The following is a 15,114-nucleotide window of genomic DNA, read 5'->3' on the forward strand; positions in this document are numbered from 1 at the left end:
GGCAACTCTTCCTGGTGATTCCTTACTCCTCATAATTATTGTTATTGGTGTAATGAGATAGTGGAGCCAACTCAAAGGGACTTCAGTCATCAGTAATATGGTTGGGAGAGGAACTGGCCCTTTATAAACTAGGGGCTTCTTTGGTACTCCTTAAAATCACACCACTTGGAATCAGCTTTCGACAATTTGTTTGTCTGAACTGGCAGCCCTTGCAGGTCATGGGCCGAGAGGGATCCAAGCATCCAGATGTCATTTCCTGGTCATTCCTTCCTTCCCTCCTTCCGTAAATGGTCAGTAAGCATCTGCAGCAGGTCAGGCACCTTGTTGGATGGTGGGGATTGAAAGATGAATTGAGCAATGTAGCTTATAGTCGTGTGTGTGTGTGTGTGTGTGTGTGTGTGTGTGTGTGTAGTGAGGGGAGAGAGAGAGAGAGGTAGAAGTAATTTCTTGGCCAAAGATAAAGTCAGCCTTACAGCCATTATTTCAAAAAGATTTTTGACAGTGGATTGAGGAGGGCTTATAAGGCTTTAAAATACAAAAGAAAAAACAAACCTGAATGTTAGAGATACTGCAATACTACCTAAGCAAAGAGTGTGCTCTTATATAAAACTTGAAGTTCAGATGCTTAGAACAGTGATGTAAATAAGTGACAGAATTTGTCAGTCTGCCCAGATTTAACTTTCTTTCCTCTTCTGTTTATGTATTTATTTATGTTTTCACCAACTCCCACACTATGTGGCTCCTCGGCTAGCCATGAAATGCTGTCAGCACCCACTGGGTGTTTCCTACATGCTCCCTTCAAATTTGGGATTGTGCAACTTTAACTCTGAGGACAGTAGTCACTAACATCACTCCAGCTAAAGGAAACAAGGAACAGAATGTTAGGATGTCATATTCTGTCTCTTCAGCAAGATCCATATTTCTTTCTTCATCTGTCATGTTTTACAGATCCAGCAGAAGCTAAGATATAAGTGATTAAAAACATTTTTTATGATTGTAAGTCATTTGCTTAATTAATAACCTGTGTAAGTGATATGATTTACTACCAAAATATTTTTTTAATTTATATTGCTGCTTTAATTCTATTTAAACATCACATTTTATTTCTCTGAGGAAGTTTGCTAGTCATCAAAATTTAATATCTTTTTTTGGTGGAATCAATTGAAACGTTTTGCAATTTTCATAAATTATATTCCATGCCAAAGTTGAATTTATCTTCAGGCAGTATTTATGAATCTTTCTGGCTGAAAGATATATACAAAGATGGAATCATATTTTTTACCCTTTCATGTAAATTTCATGTAGCTATGAAATTATCATATGGACAGAATATGTGGTAAACTCTGTGCAAGTCAAAAGGGAGAGGAAGCAGCTGTGTTTTGTGGTGGATTTTTATCTGCAGACGTTTCGGGTAAATTGATCACAAATGCGGCGCTGTGAGAACATGCTGATCGGTCTGGAGATGTCTTGCTGGAGCTGGAGCAAGGTCAGCTGCGGCGAGCACCTGCTTCTGCTGTTTCTCTCCAATAAGTCCCATCTCAGATGTTACTCTGCTTTATTGAATTTGTCTTAATGTACTTGAAGAAGAAAAAAGGCTGCTGGAGGTCATTTTAGTCTGTTGGCTTGAATTTTACTGTTTAGTCTTCAGCAATATGCACGCTTAGAAATGTCAGGCGGCAGAAAAGCTGAAGTCCCAACATTTCCATTTTGTGTAATTCGGTTATTCAGTAAATAAATAAATAAATAAATAAGCTCTGCTTCATTATAGTCACCAAGATGGAGAAATGCATTCTTTATCATTCAGAAATTTAGAGACTCTAGATTTTTATATTTGCTGGGCAGGGAAAGGTACAATTGGTGTGCACTCCTTTACCGGGATAGAGTGAGTGTGGCATTACTTAAGTATTAATTTGGATGCGTCTGTCTAGATGCTTTTGCCCACTGAAGGATCTTTCAATCAAAGCAGAGCGTCCTGCAGCATGGCAATCACTGGCACTGCCGCTGTGGTCACAAGTGCTTCTGAGCACCGGAAACAGGCTGCACTTCACAGAATAGGATGTACCTCTCAGCACTGCCCCTGCCATTGCCAAGTGACAGCTTGAAGTGTTGATACATGAGTCAATGCACGCTGGATTCTCAGAATCAATATTTTAACTTCAGGCTGTTGTAACTCCGTGATGGTTAGGGACATTTGCAGCCATGCCATTGCACTGGTCATATTTCTTTAACAGAGTACGAGAGACTCCATTACACGTAGCTTCTGAAATGTATGCTGCAGGCACGTGGAAGTCACACCGTTGGAGCTACCTGTGGTGCCACCCTTTCTGTTTTATTTTTCTATACTAACGTGTCAGACAATATGAGGATGAGGCAAGAGAAGCCCAAGGGCCACCACTTATTGTTGAAAGTGAATTGAAAAGATCTGAATATGCATTTAAGGTCAGCTGCCAACCAGCCATGAGACCTTGGTAGAAAAATAATTAGCCTAAGTGTACTATTGTCTTTGTCTGCAGAATGAGAATGAAGAGTCTGGTAACTGATCTTTCAAGACTTGAAGATCTGCTATCTGCACATACATATCAGGAGTGACAGTCATACTTGCACTCACACCCATGTGTGTTGTAGCAATGCAAATGTCTCCTTCCCTCCAAACCTAACTGTGCTGCAGTTACGGAGTAGAGTTGTGAAGATGTGGGCCTGTGATTCTCATTTTATGACTTTATTTCTTCCTTCCTTTTTTTTTTTCTTTTTTGCTCTTTCATAGGCCCACTTTCTTCCCTAGCCCAACTGTTCTATTTGTGTCAAAATAAACTGAAGTTACTCCAAACTTATAATCCCCTGGGGAAAATACTATACTGACTTTATAAATCATAAAACTTAGAGAGATTCCTCAAAAATGTTACTCCGGCTTCCAGGCTGGTAGGGATTTATTATTCCTATTTTCAGGTGAAGCGCGTCAGACTCAGAGGGGTCAATGGTGAAGCCAGACAGGCTCGGTGTGCACATTAATTCTGTGCTCTGGCGCTTCATAAGCTCGTGATCTGTGGCATAATGCAGCCTTACAGGTGAGCTGCGGCGGTCTCCCCTTGGAATAGTAACCTACGCTGTATCCTTGTGAGAGCCTCCTGAGGACGGCCGTCCAGGTGCAGGCCAATAGTTTCCAATTTGGGAAGGTGTCATGTGTCTCACAGGGTAGGAGGAAGTATCCATTCTTCTCACATTAAAAGATGATTGGAAAATTACCTTTCAGCATATTTATTATGTAAAACCATTGTGCATGGACGATGATACTTACCATTATGTCAATAGTGAAAAAAAAGTGAAGAAATAATTGTCTTTTCAACATTATGTAAATCTCTGATTATTGCATCTAATTTGTCCCCAAAAGTTTATTTTTTTCAAAGTCAAATAATAGGTCTAGTATACTTGAATCATTTTTTTAGGAAAAAAATACATGACTTCTGATATTCCCCATAATAATTACAGAAGGGAAGTTGCTCTGATTCGTTTAAGAAGTAGGTAAGAGACCTCCAAATGCTGGCAGGCGAGTCCCGTGAGCACCTACCTTGGGTGCTGTATAAAAACACCCGGAAGAGCAGTAGCCACTCAGAAATGCTTAAGTGAAAAAAAAAAAAAGTGGTGAAAAACCACATGGCTCCTCATCCACAAAATCAGATTCTTATAGCTTAAAAATGTTTTGAAACACTTGTTTTGTTTTTATATTCAGGGAGGAGAACAATTGAATCACCCTTTCAGGAAAATTTTCTCTCTTCTTGAAGACCTCAAGAGTGGGATACATTTAACCCACATTTTACCCATTTTAGTGTTTTCTGCACCCTACTATGCAAGGGATGTTTTGGAAATGTTTGCCTACAACCTCTTCTGCTTTAGCTGAAGCTCATGCCATCATCTACTGGTCTCCACTGGATTAATAACAAGCAAGAGAAGCAGAATGGAAAAAGTTTTCTTGTTTGTTTTTTGCCATTGGCAAAACATGTGAGGAATCGTGCCGTCTTTTTTAAAGGGGAGTGCGACGTGGCATCATTTTCCCATGCAGCTCAGAGAGGGGCCCTGAGAGTTAGACCACACAGACACCCAATGTTAGAAGCAGTAATTTGATTCTCCTGGCACTTCCAGTTGTCAACATTTATAACTCAGTAAAAAATAAAAAATATAAAAAATTAGAACAGCACCATCTATGTGGAGCTGGGTTTCTAATTGTAAAAAGAAACTCAAGCCAGATCTTCCTGGGCAATAAAACAGTCCTCCCGGAACATCCAAGGAGCCAAACCGAGGGACAGGGAAGAAGCCCAGGTGCCCTGGGGCTGGTGTGACCCCGACATGCGAGCAGTTGCAGGAAAGCTCCAGTTTGGAAGACAGCCACCCCGGTGGGGCAGACTGAGGCTGTGACACCACCTAGAGCCGGTTCCCATTTCTCCAAGTCTGTGGCTACAAAGCCAATGACTGGGAGGAGGAGGTGAGAAGTCCTCGAGCACAGCGGGGGATGGGAAGAGATGTAACAATCCCCTCCACACAATGCTGCCGGCAGACCGACACTCATTCCCATTTTGTTACCAATTTCCTTCTCAAACTGGGAGAAAGGGATGTGGCTTCAAGGCCACTTCAGTGGGGAAGGTGATTTTGTGCAGGAACAGGTAAGCCTTAATTCAGCTTCCAGCTTCCTCATCCGTGCCTCAGGCCAAAGGGCGAGGATTGTGTCTCAGGCCCCCCTGCTGTGTGCAGAGGGGCTTAAACAGAATGTGTTCTTTGTCCTTCTGGGGACCAGCCTTCTCTTCTCCCACTCCGGGGTCCAAAGGACTCTTTAAAGGCCTGCGGGTTTTCAGCGGAGTTTGCATCCACTGGAGTGGGGTGGGGAGGCGGCCAGGCAAGCTGTCTGCTCCTGCCTTCCACCTGCTCCGCTGTGTCCTTTCTCCTCTTTTTGTCCTCACATTCCTTTTATCCCATAATTTATTCAACAGATACGTTCTGGTGTGTACTCTGTTATCAGCCCCAGGCTGGGCGATGGGGACACGGGGATGAATGAGACCATGTCCTCTTTAAGGCGTGCAGGCCAAGGTGTGTGCTGGGTGTTACAGCGGGTCGTTTGTGCCGTGGTATGTGGTGTGTATATCCAAGGGGTCCGAGCAGAGTGGAAGCCGCGCCTAAGTCCACGTGGAGGCTGGTTCCACACGCCACCGCTCATGGCTTGTGTGATGATGTCCTGCCTCTCTCCTCATATGGGGGAAATAAGGTTAATGTGAAGTTAGCAGGGTCTGTTGGGGAATCAGGCAGCCTGGGACTCGCGCGCACTCTGTGTGTAGGGAGCAGATCTCTCCCCTTGCTCTGCCAGTCACTTGCTGACTTAGCTGTCTGGGAGCACACCTGAAGCCCTAATGCCCCAGGGCCCCAGAGAGATGACACTTCCGCGCCCTGCTCCCTACCCAGGGTACTCGCACGTGGACCCTGCATCCCCCACCGCCATCTGCGCTGCACCAGAGCGCGGATTTGCGCTCGGGTGTGTTTTAAAATAGTGAGGTGGTGCCCTTCTCAACGGAGGGTCGGGTGCCCTCTGCTCTCATTCCCCACCCTATTCCGCCTAAACCTTTGTTCTCTAGAATCCTGCCCACCCTCCTTGTCACCCCACCCCATCCCTTCCCAGAGAAATTAATCCATCAAAAATATGGGGGTAGAGATAGCGTCAGGGTGACGTTGCTGCCCTGCAGGGCAGAGGCAGGGAAAGGCTCGCTGGGTTCCCACCCACACAGCCACTGGTAAGAAACGGTCCTCGATAGAGGGTCTGCTCCAGAACAACAATGTGTGTGTGTGTGTGTGTGTGTGTGTGTGTGTGAGAGAGAGAGAGAGAGAGAGAGAGAGAGAGAGAGAGAGATATGGAGGGGGAGTTTCCATTTTTATTTTACAATAGCTCGACTATTCTGGGGTTTCTGAAGCCCATTGCTTTCTCCTTTTTGTCAGGGCATGTTTTATTATGTATTTCCTCTGGTTCCATCATTTTTGATCCTTTTGTCTATTCACCCTCGCTTTTCTCCCCTGTTCTCTCCTGCAAGGCCACCTTGCTCCCTCCCTTTCATTCCTGAAGGCCATTTAACCTCTGATGGTACCGCATGCACTCTCGGCAGGAAAATGTGGATGATAATGTGTCCTGCTGGATTTGTGCTTACAAAAGACTAAAAGCCCTCTAGATATTTCAATATTTTATAATTATTATTATAACTTTCCTTGCCATTATGTATTGTGAGATCAACACCTTTTTATGTACTAGAAGGTCATGTGGGCCTTCAACAGTAGGAAAGATCTAGTTTAAACCCAATACAGGAGGAGGTTATAAATGAATCACAAACCACAGATAAAAATGGAAAGTAGAAATCTAGATTCCCAATAAATATGCTAGGGCTGGGAATATTTTAGTGCAATTGCTCACTTTTTTTTCATCTATTGTTTATAGAATAATCATTGATATTTAGCATATTGACCAGAGAGTTTAAAAAGAACATCATTCTGAGAACGTAAACAATTAAAACCTTCATTTATTGCTGGTGGGAGCATAACTTGGCACATCACTTAGGAAAGCCGTTTTGCATTATCTAGTAAAGTCAAACAGACACCCTATGACCCATCAACCCTGCCCCTAGGTATGCCCCCTACAGAAATGTTTACCACAAGAAATACGGAAGGTTATTCACAGCAGCACTATTTATAATAGCCAAAAACTATTCTGCAATGCCCATGGACAGCAGACAAAACGATAATCTATGGACTAGTTCTCATGCCAGGATGTTATACAGCCGTGAGAATGAACAACCACGTCCCCCTTCACCCATGTGGGAAAATCTCATCAATAGAATCCTGGGCGATAAAAGCTGGCCACAAAATAGCACATGCAGTATGATTCCATTTAAATAATAGTCTCTGATGTCAGAACCAGGTTAGTGGCATCCTTGGAGGGGCGGTTACTGCCTAGACAGAAGTGTCTGGTGTTCTGGTAAAGTTCCGTTTTTTGATCTAGGTGCAAGCTATCTGGGTGTGTTCAGTTTGTGAAAATTCATTATGTTGTATACTCCCATGCACTTTTGTTTTTGTGCTATTACATGAAAGAAAAAATTAAACAAGAGAACTAAAAAGAGCCTCAATCACTGAAGTTGAGTTTTCTCATTATCCTAACTTTTATAGTAGGTCTCCATAAGGAATTACCCTGATGTATTTACCATTCTTTTGTCAGACACTTCCCTCCCCCAATTTGTGACAACTATGTGTAAAGGTAAAATAAATATCTCTGGTTGTAATCCTCCTTCCAGCTCCATTTCGGGCTATTTTCTTTAGAAAGTGCAATAAAGCCAATAATAATATGCTTTGGGGGAGCCTAAGGTGGGGGTATAACTACATGATGAGTGCAATGTGCACTGTCTGGGGAATGGACACGCTTGAAGTTCTGACTGGGGGGGATGGGCGGGACATGGGCAGTGTATGTGGCCTGAACTTTTGTACCCCGCATGATGATAAGCTGAAATAAAAAAAAATGCTTTATTGGCTCTTGATATGCATTAGTGAATTGTTCTTCAAAAGTTTTTCATTCTCACGACAGTCATTTCTACCAAATAAGGAAATTGTTTAAGTCTGCTGTTAACTGAATCCAAGTTCTCAAAAAGCTCTTTCCTAATTTGTTGAGGGCATTTGGCACTGGGTTTGGGTGCCACCGTCTGTAGTGAGGGTTAGATCGGAAAGCGTCTGTGAAGCCTGTAGGAAGGTAATTGACATGAAGTAAACTCTTAGTTCAGATTCACTATTATCGTCATTGTTTTGCCTTCTGTGCACACAGTTAGCGATACCAACATTATTGAATAGTGTGTGTTTAGTGATTAATGAAGAAGAAATCACTCTATTTGGCAAAATTCAACCAGATTCACATCTTGTCCTTAAGGAAATCACATTTTGGAGCTAGTCTCTACTATGATTTTTTTCCTGGTACCCAGATTCTGCCAGTTGGAGGGAGCAGGATGGAAAAAGAAGATAATTGATGGTTAGTGTATTTGTTTTTATTCATCATGTATATGTTAAACCTGCTGCCACTTTAGAGGTTGAGATGTAGGTGGTAATGTACCTGAACTTTAGTAGAAAACAAGCAGCTCCATGTTCAAGGGCAGAAAAAGAAGGAAGGAAGAGGGAAGGAATGAAGGACAGAGGGAGGGAGGAAGGACGGAAAGAAGGAAGGAAGGAAGGAGGAAAGAAAGGGGATGCTGCACTAATTTTTGTGAAATAAGATCCCTGCCTGGTCCACTCAGTGTTTTTCCAGAGCCTTCCCCACAAAGGAGTTTTGCTTGTGCATGTACCAGAAGGAAGAGGTACACATGAGAGAAATAGAGGCTCTTGTGCTTCTGCTCAAGGAAGGTGCAGGAATTGAGATGTTTTTCTGAAAGCAATGAGCATTTGTCGAGCTGACACATGGAGGTTTTCTAAGACAGGCTTAGAATGATGACAGGGAAGTTTTTAAGAGTTGATTCATACTCAGTCCAAGGAAACATCATCATAATGAACCCACTTGATACCAAGGGCCAACTGAAGAGTTTCATACAAAATTGCTTCTAGCTAGGCCAGCCAACTAATGGTCCAAGTTGTCAAGAAGAGTAATATGGAAGCCAAGAGGATAAATGTATGGGTGTACATTACTTGGTGGAAGAAAACATGTAGGCGATCAGAGGAGGAATGTAGAAGAATCACTTAGTTGTGTCATTGACACATATTGTCTAATAGTTCATTTTAGGGTTTTAGGGCACAGAGCTGTATGAGGGCTTTGAAGGTCACCAGATCCAGTATGATTCCTCGCTCTGCCACATAATATCTGTTTGACTCTTGACTCTGGCCAAAGCAATCTTTCTGATGCTAAGTTTTCTCAACGATGAAATGTGAATAACAGGAAGAAAGTCTTCTTTACCATTGAGAATTCAATGAGTTTAGTGTAAAGTTGCTAGCATAGAACTAGTACGTTTGAAATGTATTTTTTAGAATCAGAGGCATTGTTCTGCTTACCAAAGAGCTCTCAAAGAGATTAAGGCTGAGCCTTAAAAAAATGGTGTTAAGCTGCTCTAAGTATAATGGTACATGTTTTTGTTCTTCCAACCTTACAGTGAAATGCACAAAAGACAAAAGGCAAACAAGTGAAGAGGAAGGTATATTAGAGCAACAGCTGAAAAATTAAATACCTGCAATGCTGCAGGGAGACGACAGGAATGAATGAAGGGGTCCCAGTGGGCCTGTGGCCCTATCTTAAAGAAGCTGACCCCAGGGCAGCTGTGGCTGAGATTTGCTGCGCAGGACAGCGATTCATTTTTAAGAGATCTTCTGATTTTTCAATAGGGAACTTACTAAAATTAAAAAAATATATATTTCCTGCTTTTTAAAAACTAACAACAAATAAAAATAATTGAACACTGATGAACAGAAAAATAAGTGACTAAGATATGCGTGGTTTTGGTGTGCCGGTGAGTGTGTGTGCAAATGCAGGGGTGGGGTAGAACAAGCAGGAGTGCATGGGGGAAATAACATACCAGGTACATAAAACATACGTGACGTGACGAGGTCCACAGTGCAGATAAACTATGCGGCGCTGGGCAGCCATGGGCAGTAGAGAGCGCCCGGTGCGCTGCCTGGTGCAGGGAGTGTGGGGGAGGGTGCTGTGGAGGGCAGGGGGGCCAGGTCGCCCTTGCCCTGTCAGCCACGTGAAGGAATTTCAGCTTGGTTCTTAGCACAGTGGCTGGTCTGTGAAGGGTATCAAGCAGGAATGGCAGAATCAAATTTTCAAATTTGCGTTCCTTCTGGCTACAAAGCGATGAGCGGATGGGAAGAGTCAGGGCTGAAGGCAGAACATTGTTGTGGGGGTTCTGGTCGGGGTGAGAGAGACGGCACTGAGCACGGTTCTGGGTCACAGGTGCCTCCAGGGGTACTTGGGGGAGGATGGCTGTGACTGAGGAGGAGGAGGGAAGATTACTGCCACATTTCTTTGCAGTGTTTAAGTTTCACAGAAGATTCAGACCTCCAGCAACACTCTACACATAGTAGGTGTCATCATTAGAGAATGCAGAGAGCCAACAAGCATTCTTGGTGCGTGTGTGTGTGTGTGTGTCTGTGTGTGTGTGTCTGTGTGTGTGTGTGGTAGGGGGGAATCTTTTAAAAATTATTCTATCCTTAGTCTACATATTTTTCTTCATAGAGAAAAAGCAACCAAACCTCTAGTTTTTGCCTTTGTAAAGAATAAAAAGCAGCCAGGTAAAAATTGAAATTTAGTTCAATGTGCTGTTTAGTTCACAGCTGCCTGTGACACTGCACTTTGTCGGCGTCGCTAATGGAAGCGGCCCCTTGTCTGGGGCACTCTCCAGGCTCTGTGCGTCTCAGACCCCAAGGAGTGCACTTCTGCCAGAGAAACCAACCCAGGCACCTTCTTCTCCATTTATAACCTTGTTGACTAAGTCACATGCAGGAAAATGTGCAATAGATCTTGCATCCTTCACCTCCGCTAAAAGAAAAATGACACCAACAAGATATATGAAGAGTTATTCAAATCCACCATGGGAAGTGACTGCAAAATAAGGGAAACAGAACCAAACCAAACACTGCATAAATCCACCCCTCTTTATTCTACACAATCTCTAGGAAAGAAAGAATGAACCTTCCACTACGATCAGCTTGTGTTTATAATTGATTTATCTTGTGGTTAAAAGGAGATTTACTCACCAAAATTGAGACAGACAGGAGAATAGCAATCTGGGTTTGGCCTCCTGACCTGCTTGGGTATCACTTATCGGAACCGAAAATACAATGGAGTTTCATCATTACTTTGGAATAAGAGACTAGATGTATCTCTTAGGAACGTTCTGTCTTTGGATGCGGCCAGTGCATGTCGTAGGTATATTTACAGGTCTGGTGCCCTGGTGTGATTTAGGGAAGGCAGACCCTGCCCCGTAGGCCCTACCCCCTAGATCGCATTTCTGATTATTTCCTTACCTTCCCCCACCCCACCACCCTTGGGCCAGGCTGACTAATGCCAGGAATTCTTTACGTTACTTATTCATTCCTTTAATTAACAGCTTTGTTTCTTATTTAACATCTACATTCCCTGTTTGAGACAACACATTTTGAATTCTCATCTGGTCCACTTTGATGGGAATATATTTTTATCTGGTCATTTCCCAGACTAAAATTAAAAGAAGCTGTGGGATAAGGGGCTAGCAATGAATGAGGCATGGATGGGAGATGCTGAGAGTGCAGAGGATGAGTGACAATGTGGCCCTGCCCCTAGTGGTTTCCCTTCTGCCTTCTCCCCCTCCGCTAGTACATCTGGTAGACCTCGAAGAGCTGCGTGTCTCCTCCACTCACCCGTGTGTGTGGACTTGAGTCCAAGGATTTGAAACAAAGCTCATGTTCTTTAAGGGCCAGCTGTGCCTCTGCCTTCTCTGGGAGCTCCCGGAATTCCTCGCACCAAATAAATACGAGCTGGTGGGATTTAGTGTAACTTTCTAACTTGCCTCTCAAATACATGTTTTTCTGATAACACAGGGGTAAGGCTGGTAAAATCCTGGACTTCCAATGGGAACAAAATACTCTGAAACTTCAAATCTGCCTTATTCTTGGATAATTTGCAAGGAACATATAAAATCTCTCTGTAACCTTTAAGATGTATCCTCAGCAGAAAGTTGGGTTACAACCGTATTCTTTATTCCAGAAAGAGAAATCTGGCTTCCCGGGTACAATTAGAGGGTGAGCTCCAGAATCAGTCAGCACGCATATATTAAGGACCTGCTGGTTCTAGCCATTGTGAGGGCTCAAGAGAAGGGATACAGGAACAGCAATGATTGAGCGCCTATTGTATTCTATGATGTTAACTAAACCTTACCGTACACACATGAAATAAATTTATTCTTATGTTACAGATGAAGTAGCTGAGGCTCAGGTGATTGAGTGGTTGGTGTGCTAGTCAGTGACTGACATGGATTTCGACCCATGTCTGTGTGCCCTGCAGTCGGCCCTCTCCTGACTGCACTGTGCCACACTGTACGAGCACGGGGAAGCTGGTTGCAGTTTTCTAAGTTGGCATAGCTAACGTCTTGCCAGAAGGGACAGTCCTACTCTGTGCCTTTACTTCAAATGCAAGTGTGCTGTAGACTGTGTCAGAACACATTTTATTTTATTTTCAGGGAACATGGTCATCTGAAGTTTTATTCTTAAACCTATAAAATACAGGATTCCACAAGAACTATATTCTTTCTCTCTCTTTTCTTTTTCAAGGATAGGGTAGGTAGGAGTTTCCCAGCCTGGAATGACATGCATTTATTGAGGCTCTTTGAAATCCCAATTCTTACTGGAAACTTTAGTGGAAGAATTTATTCAGCACAGCCTGAGAACAGAGTAATTAACTGTTGCCAACGAAGATATTAAACCCAAAAGAATTGAGCCTTATGGTACCATATATTTTTTTCCTCTTATGTTTTACCTCGTAGGGGGAACATCATCAAGACAGAAAGGGTTCCTAGGATGCATCCGCTCCTTACACCTGAACGGGCAGAGGCTGGACCTGGAGGAGAGGGCAAAGTTCACGTCTGGAGTCAGGCCGGGGTGCCCAGGTCACTGTAGCAGCTACGGCAGCACCTGCCACAACGGGGGCAAGTGTGTGGAGAAGCACAGCGGCTACTTATGCGACTGCACCAATTCTCCTTATGAAGGGCCCTTTTGCAAAAAAGGTATGCTAAGCAGTTCTGCTTCTCCCGTGTGCGGGGTCATAGCTCCTCGGGGCTACGGCCAGGCCGCGTGATGCCTGCGCCCTTATACACGCTTCATCATTCACTGTCCCTCTGCCTCCCTCTGGTTGGAGATTGTGCATAGCTCCTCACCATGCTCACATCCGCTTGTCATGGTGTGTGTGCACTGGCTGTGCCACTGGACTGGATGGATGATTACAGGAGAGCCCGGATGGATAGTTACAGGAGGGCACGCTTCTCATGGCCGCACAGCCAGCTGCGTGGGGGAAGAGGGGACTCGCATTTCTGTTGTGTTAGCTGGGTTGTTAGTGGCACACTAGTGTCTCCAGTTCCAATTCCTCAGTTCACAAATGTAGCCAAAGGATCATAGACTGTATCCCTGGAGGAGCCTTAGAGATACTTAAGCCATCTGAAATTATTTTGACAACAAAGGGTGCATAGGTAAAGCAGTAAACACAGTATTGTGTATCTAGAGAAATTTCACTCTTCTGCAGGTGACTTGAGCAAAGGTCTGAGGCTTTGAAAGCCCTGCCCAGTGGCTCCTGTTTACTTCATTGGTGGACTGGGATTGGAACACAAGAGCCAAAATTCCTATCCCAGGGCTTTTTCCATACCCCTTCCCAATCTTATCAATTCCTTACATTGACAAAACTTTATCGTGATGGATGCACACCTTGCACAAGGCGTGATGGTCCTGGTGTGAATTCTCTAGGTAAATTCAAGATAACTCTAGAAACTATAAAATCTCATTATTCAGGATAAATACTTCGTATTTTTCAAAAATAAGAACAAAAGATTTGGTCTACTATCAATCTTTGCAGTATTTTTAAGTTTATTTTATTGATGGGGAAAAAAGTTTGTTAAGCAAATAATGTAAACAACATTACAAAAGCAGCACCACAGCTATTAAAATAAAATGTTTTAATCACTCAAAACACCATTTACATACAAACAATGATGGCAATTATAAATAAATCTTATCAATTCATTAAAACACATTTTCCAAACACCTTTACCAAACAACGCTTTATTTAGTCCAATTTACTGTTGGAACTTAAAAACAAAACAGAAAAGCATTCCCTGTCTTCTTTGAAGAATATTATAAATGAAGCTTTCCATTCATTCATACTTGGGCCTCCACCCCAGTTAGTTTGAATTACTTGTTTATTATTGCTGGGAAGCACATTATACTCCTTGGGAGAAAATTAATGGTACAAATTTTAGGGCCAACAGTGTGTTGGGCCCCAAATGGAAGCTTGAAACTAAGCAGGCCCTATCCCAGGAGGCTCTTAGTGTGAGCTAAGACAAGCCAAGTGCTACTGGGTGTTCATACGGAGCAAGGTCTCTGAATAACTTACTCTAGAAAACTTACTCTGAGTGCCACCCTTAGGGTGGGCCCACATGCTAGAATAAGCAAATAGAGAGTAAACACTACCAGGCCCAGTCACTAAAGTGCACAAACATTATTTTATATTAATAGCATCTATACCGGAGACTTGTGCTTGAAAGAAAATGAACAGCAGACCTCTCTGCATTTTTCTGGGGACATTATTCAAACATCTTATAGATAATATTGTTCTAAATTTAGCCAATTATTTTTTGTTGGCTCCTTTCTCTGAAATAATTCTTATTAATTTTCTTCTGTGCCTGCCACTGTGTCTTTTACCTGTATATGTTGGAATGTTCCCTGTGATCTCTCCAATATTTTTATTTTGATCCATAAGTTAAATAGACAAATGTGCCGCTTAGCCTTTTTAGCATGCTTCATATTTCACTGTTTCCAAACTTTTCTCTCCTTCTGATAATCCTAAGGAAATTATTCCCTCCATATTCAGTACTTAGGATGCCTGTACAGTGGGCTTTTTAACCAAGTCTCTGAGCCATGCCCTTTGCCTCTGGGAAATGTGGCTTGGAATGGAAGTGGGAGCCATCGGCTACAAGACAGCCCTGAGCAAAGGCTGTTCTTTCCTGGGGTAATCTTCCGTGCTTCCTGCTATGGCATGGTATATTTTAGGTAAATGGCGTGTAAATACTGGACATAGCTTGGGTGGAATTTGGACATTTGTTATTACCAACTCCTGGGTCAGAAATACAATTCATTGGCCCATTTTCTCATACTATAATGGTACAAAGAAAAATTATCATAAAATTAACTGGCAATTAACTGCAGCATATATTCCTGTCTCCAAACTAGTAGAACAGGTATTAATATGTTAACTTAACATATGAGGGGTTCATGGAGGTTTAATGACTTGCTAATAAGTGTTAGAACTAGACATCCAGCCAGCATTTTTTTGGTTCCTTTTTCCTTTTTATGACTCTTATTTTATTCTTTGCAGGAATATGGTAA

The 15,114-nt window shown here is 42.9% G+C and overlaps 1 protein-coding gene across 2 annotated transcripts in view; it reads left to right on the forward strand.

The window, feature by feature from the left end:
* Window positions 1–15,114, forward strand: part of CNTNAP5 (contactin associated protein family member 5) — a 773,538-nt gene that overhangs the window by 660,533 nt on the left and 97,891 nt on the right. For both annotated transcript variants that reach the window (XM_045559127.1, XM_045559128.1), the window contains exon 18: window positions 12,507–12,746. In XM_045559127.1, coding sequence (XP_045415083.1) covers window positions 12,507–12,746 — 240 coding nt within the window. The remainder of the gene's footprint in view (window positions 1–12,506; window positions 12,747–15,114) is intronic.

This window comes from Lemur catta, chromosome 8 (assembly GCF_020740605.2).
Source record: "Lemur catta isolate mLemCat1 chromosome 8, mLemCat1.pri, whole genome shotgun sequence".
Taxonomy (NCBI): domain Eukaryota; kingdom Metazoa; phylum Chordata; class Mammalia; order Primates; family Lemuridae; genus Lemur; species Lemur catta.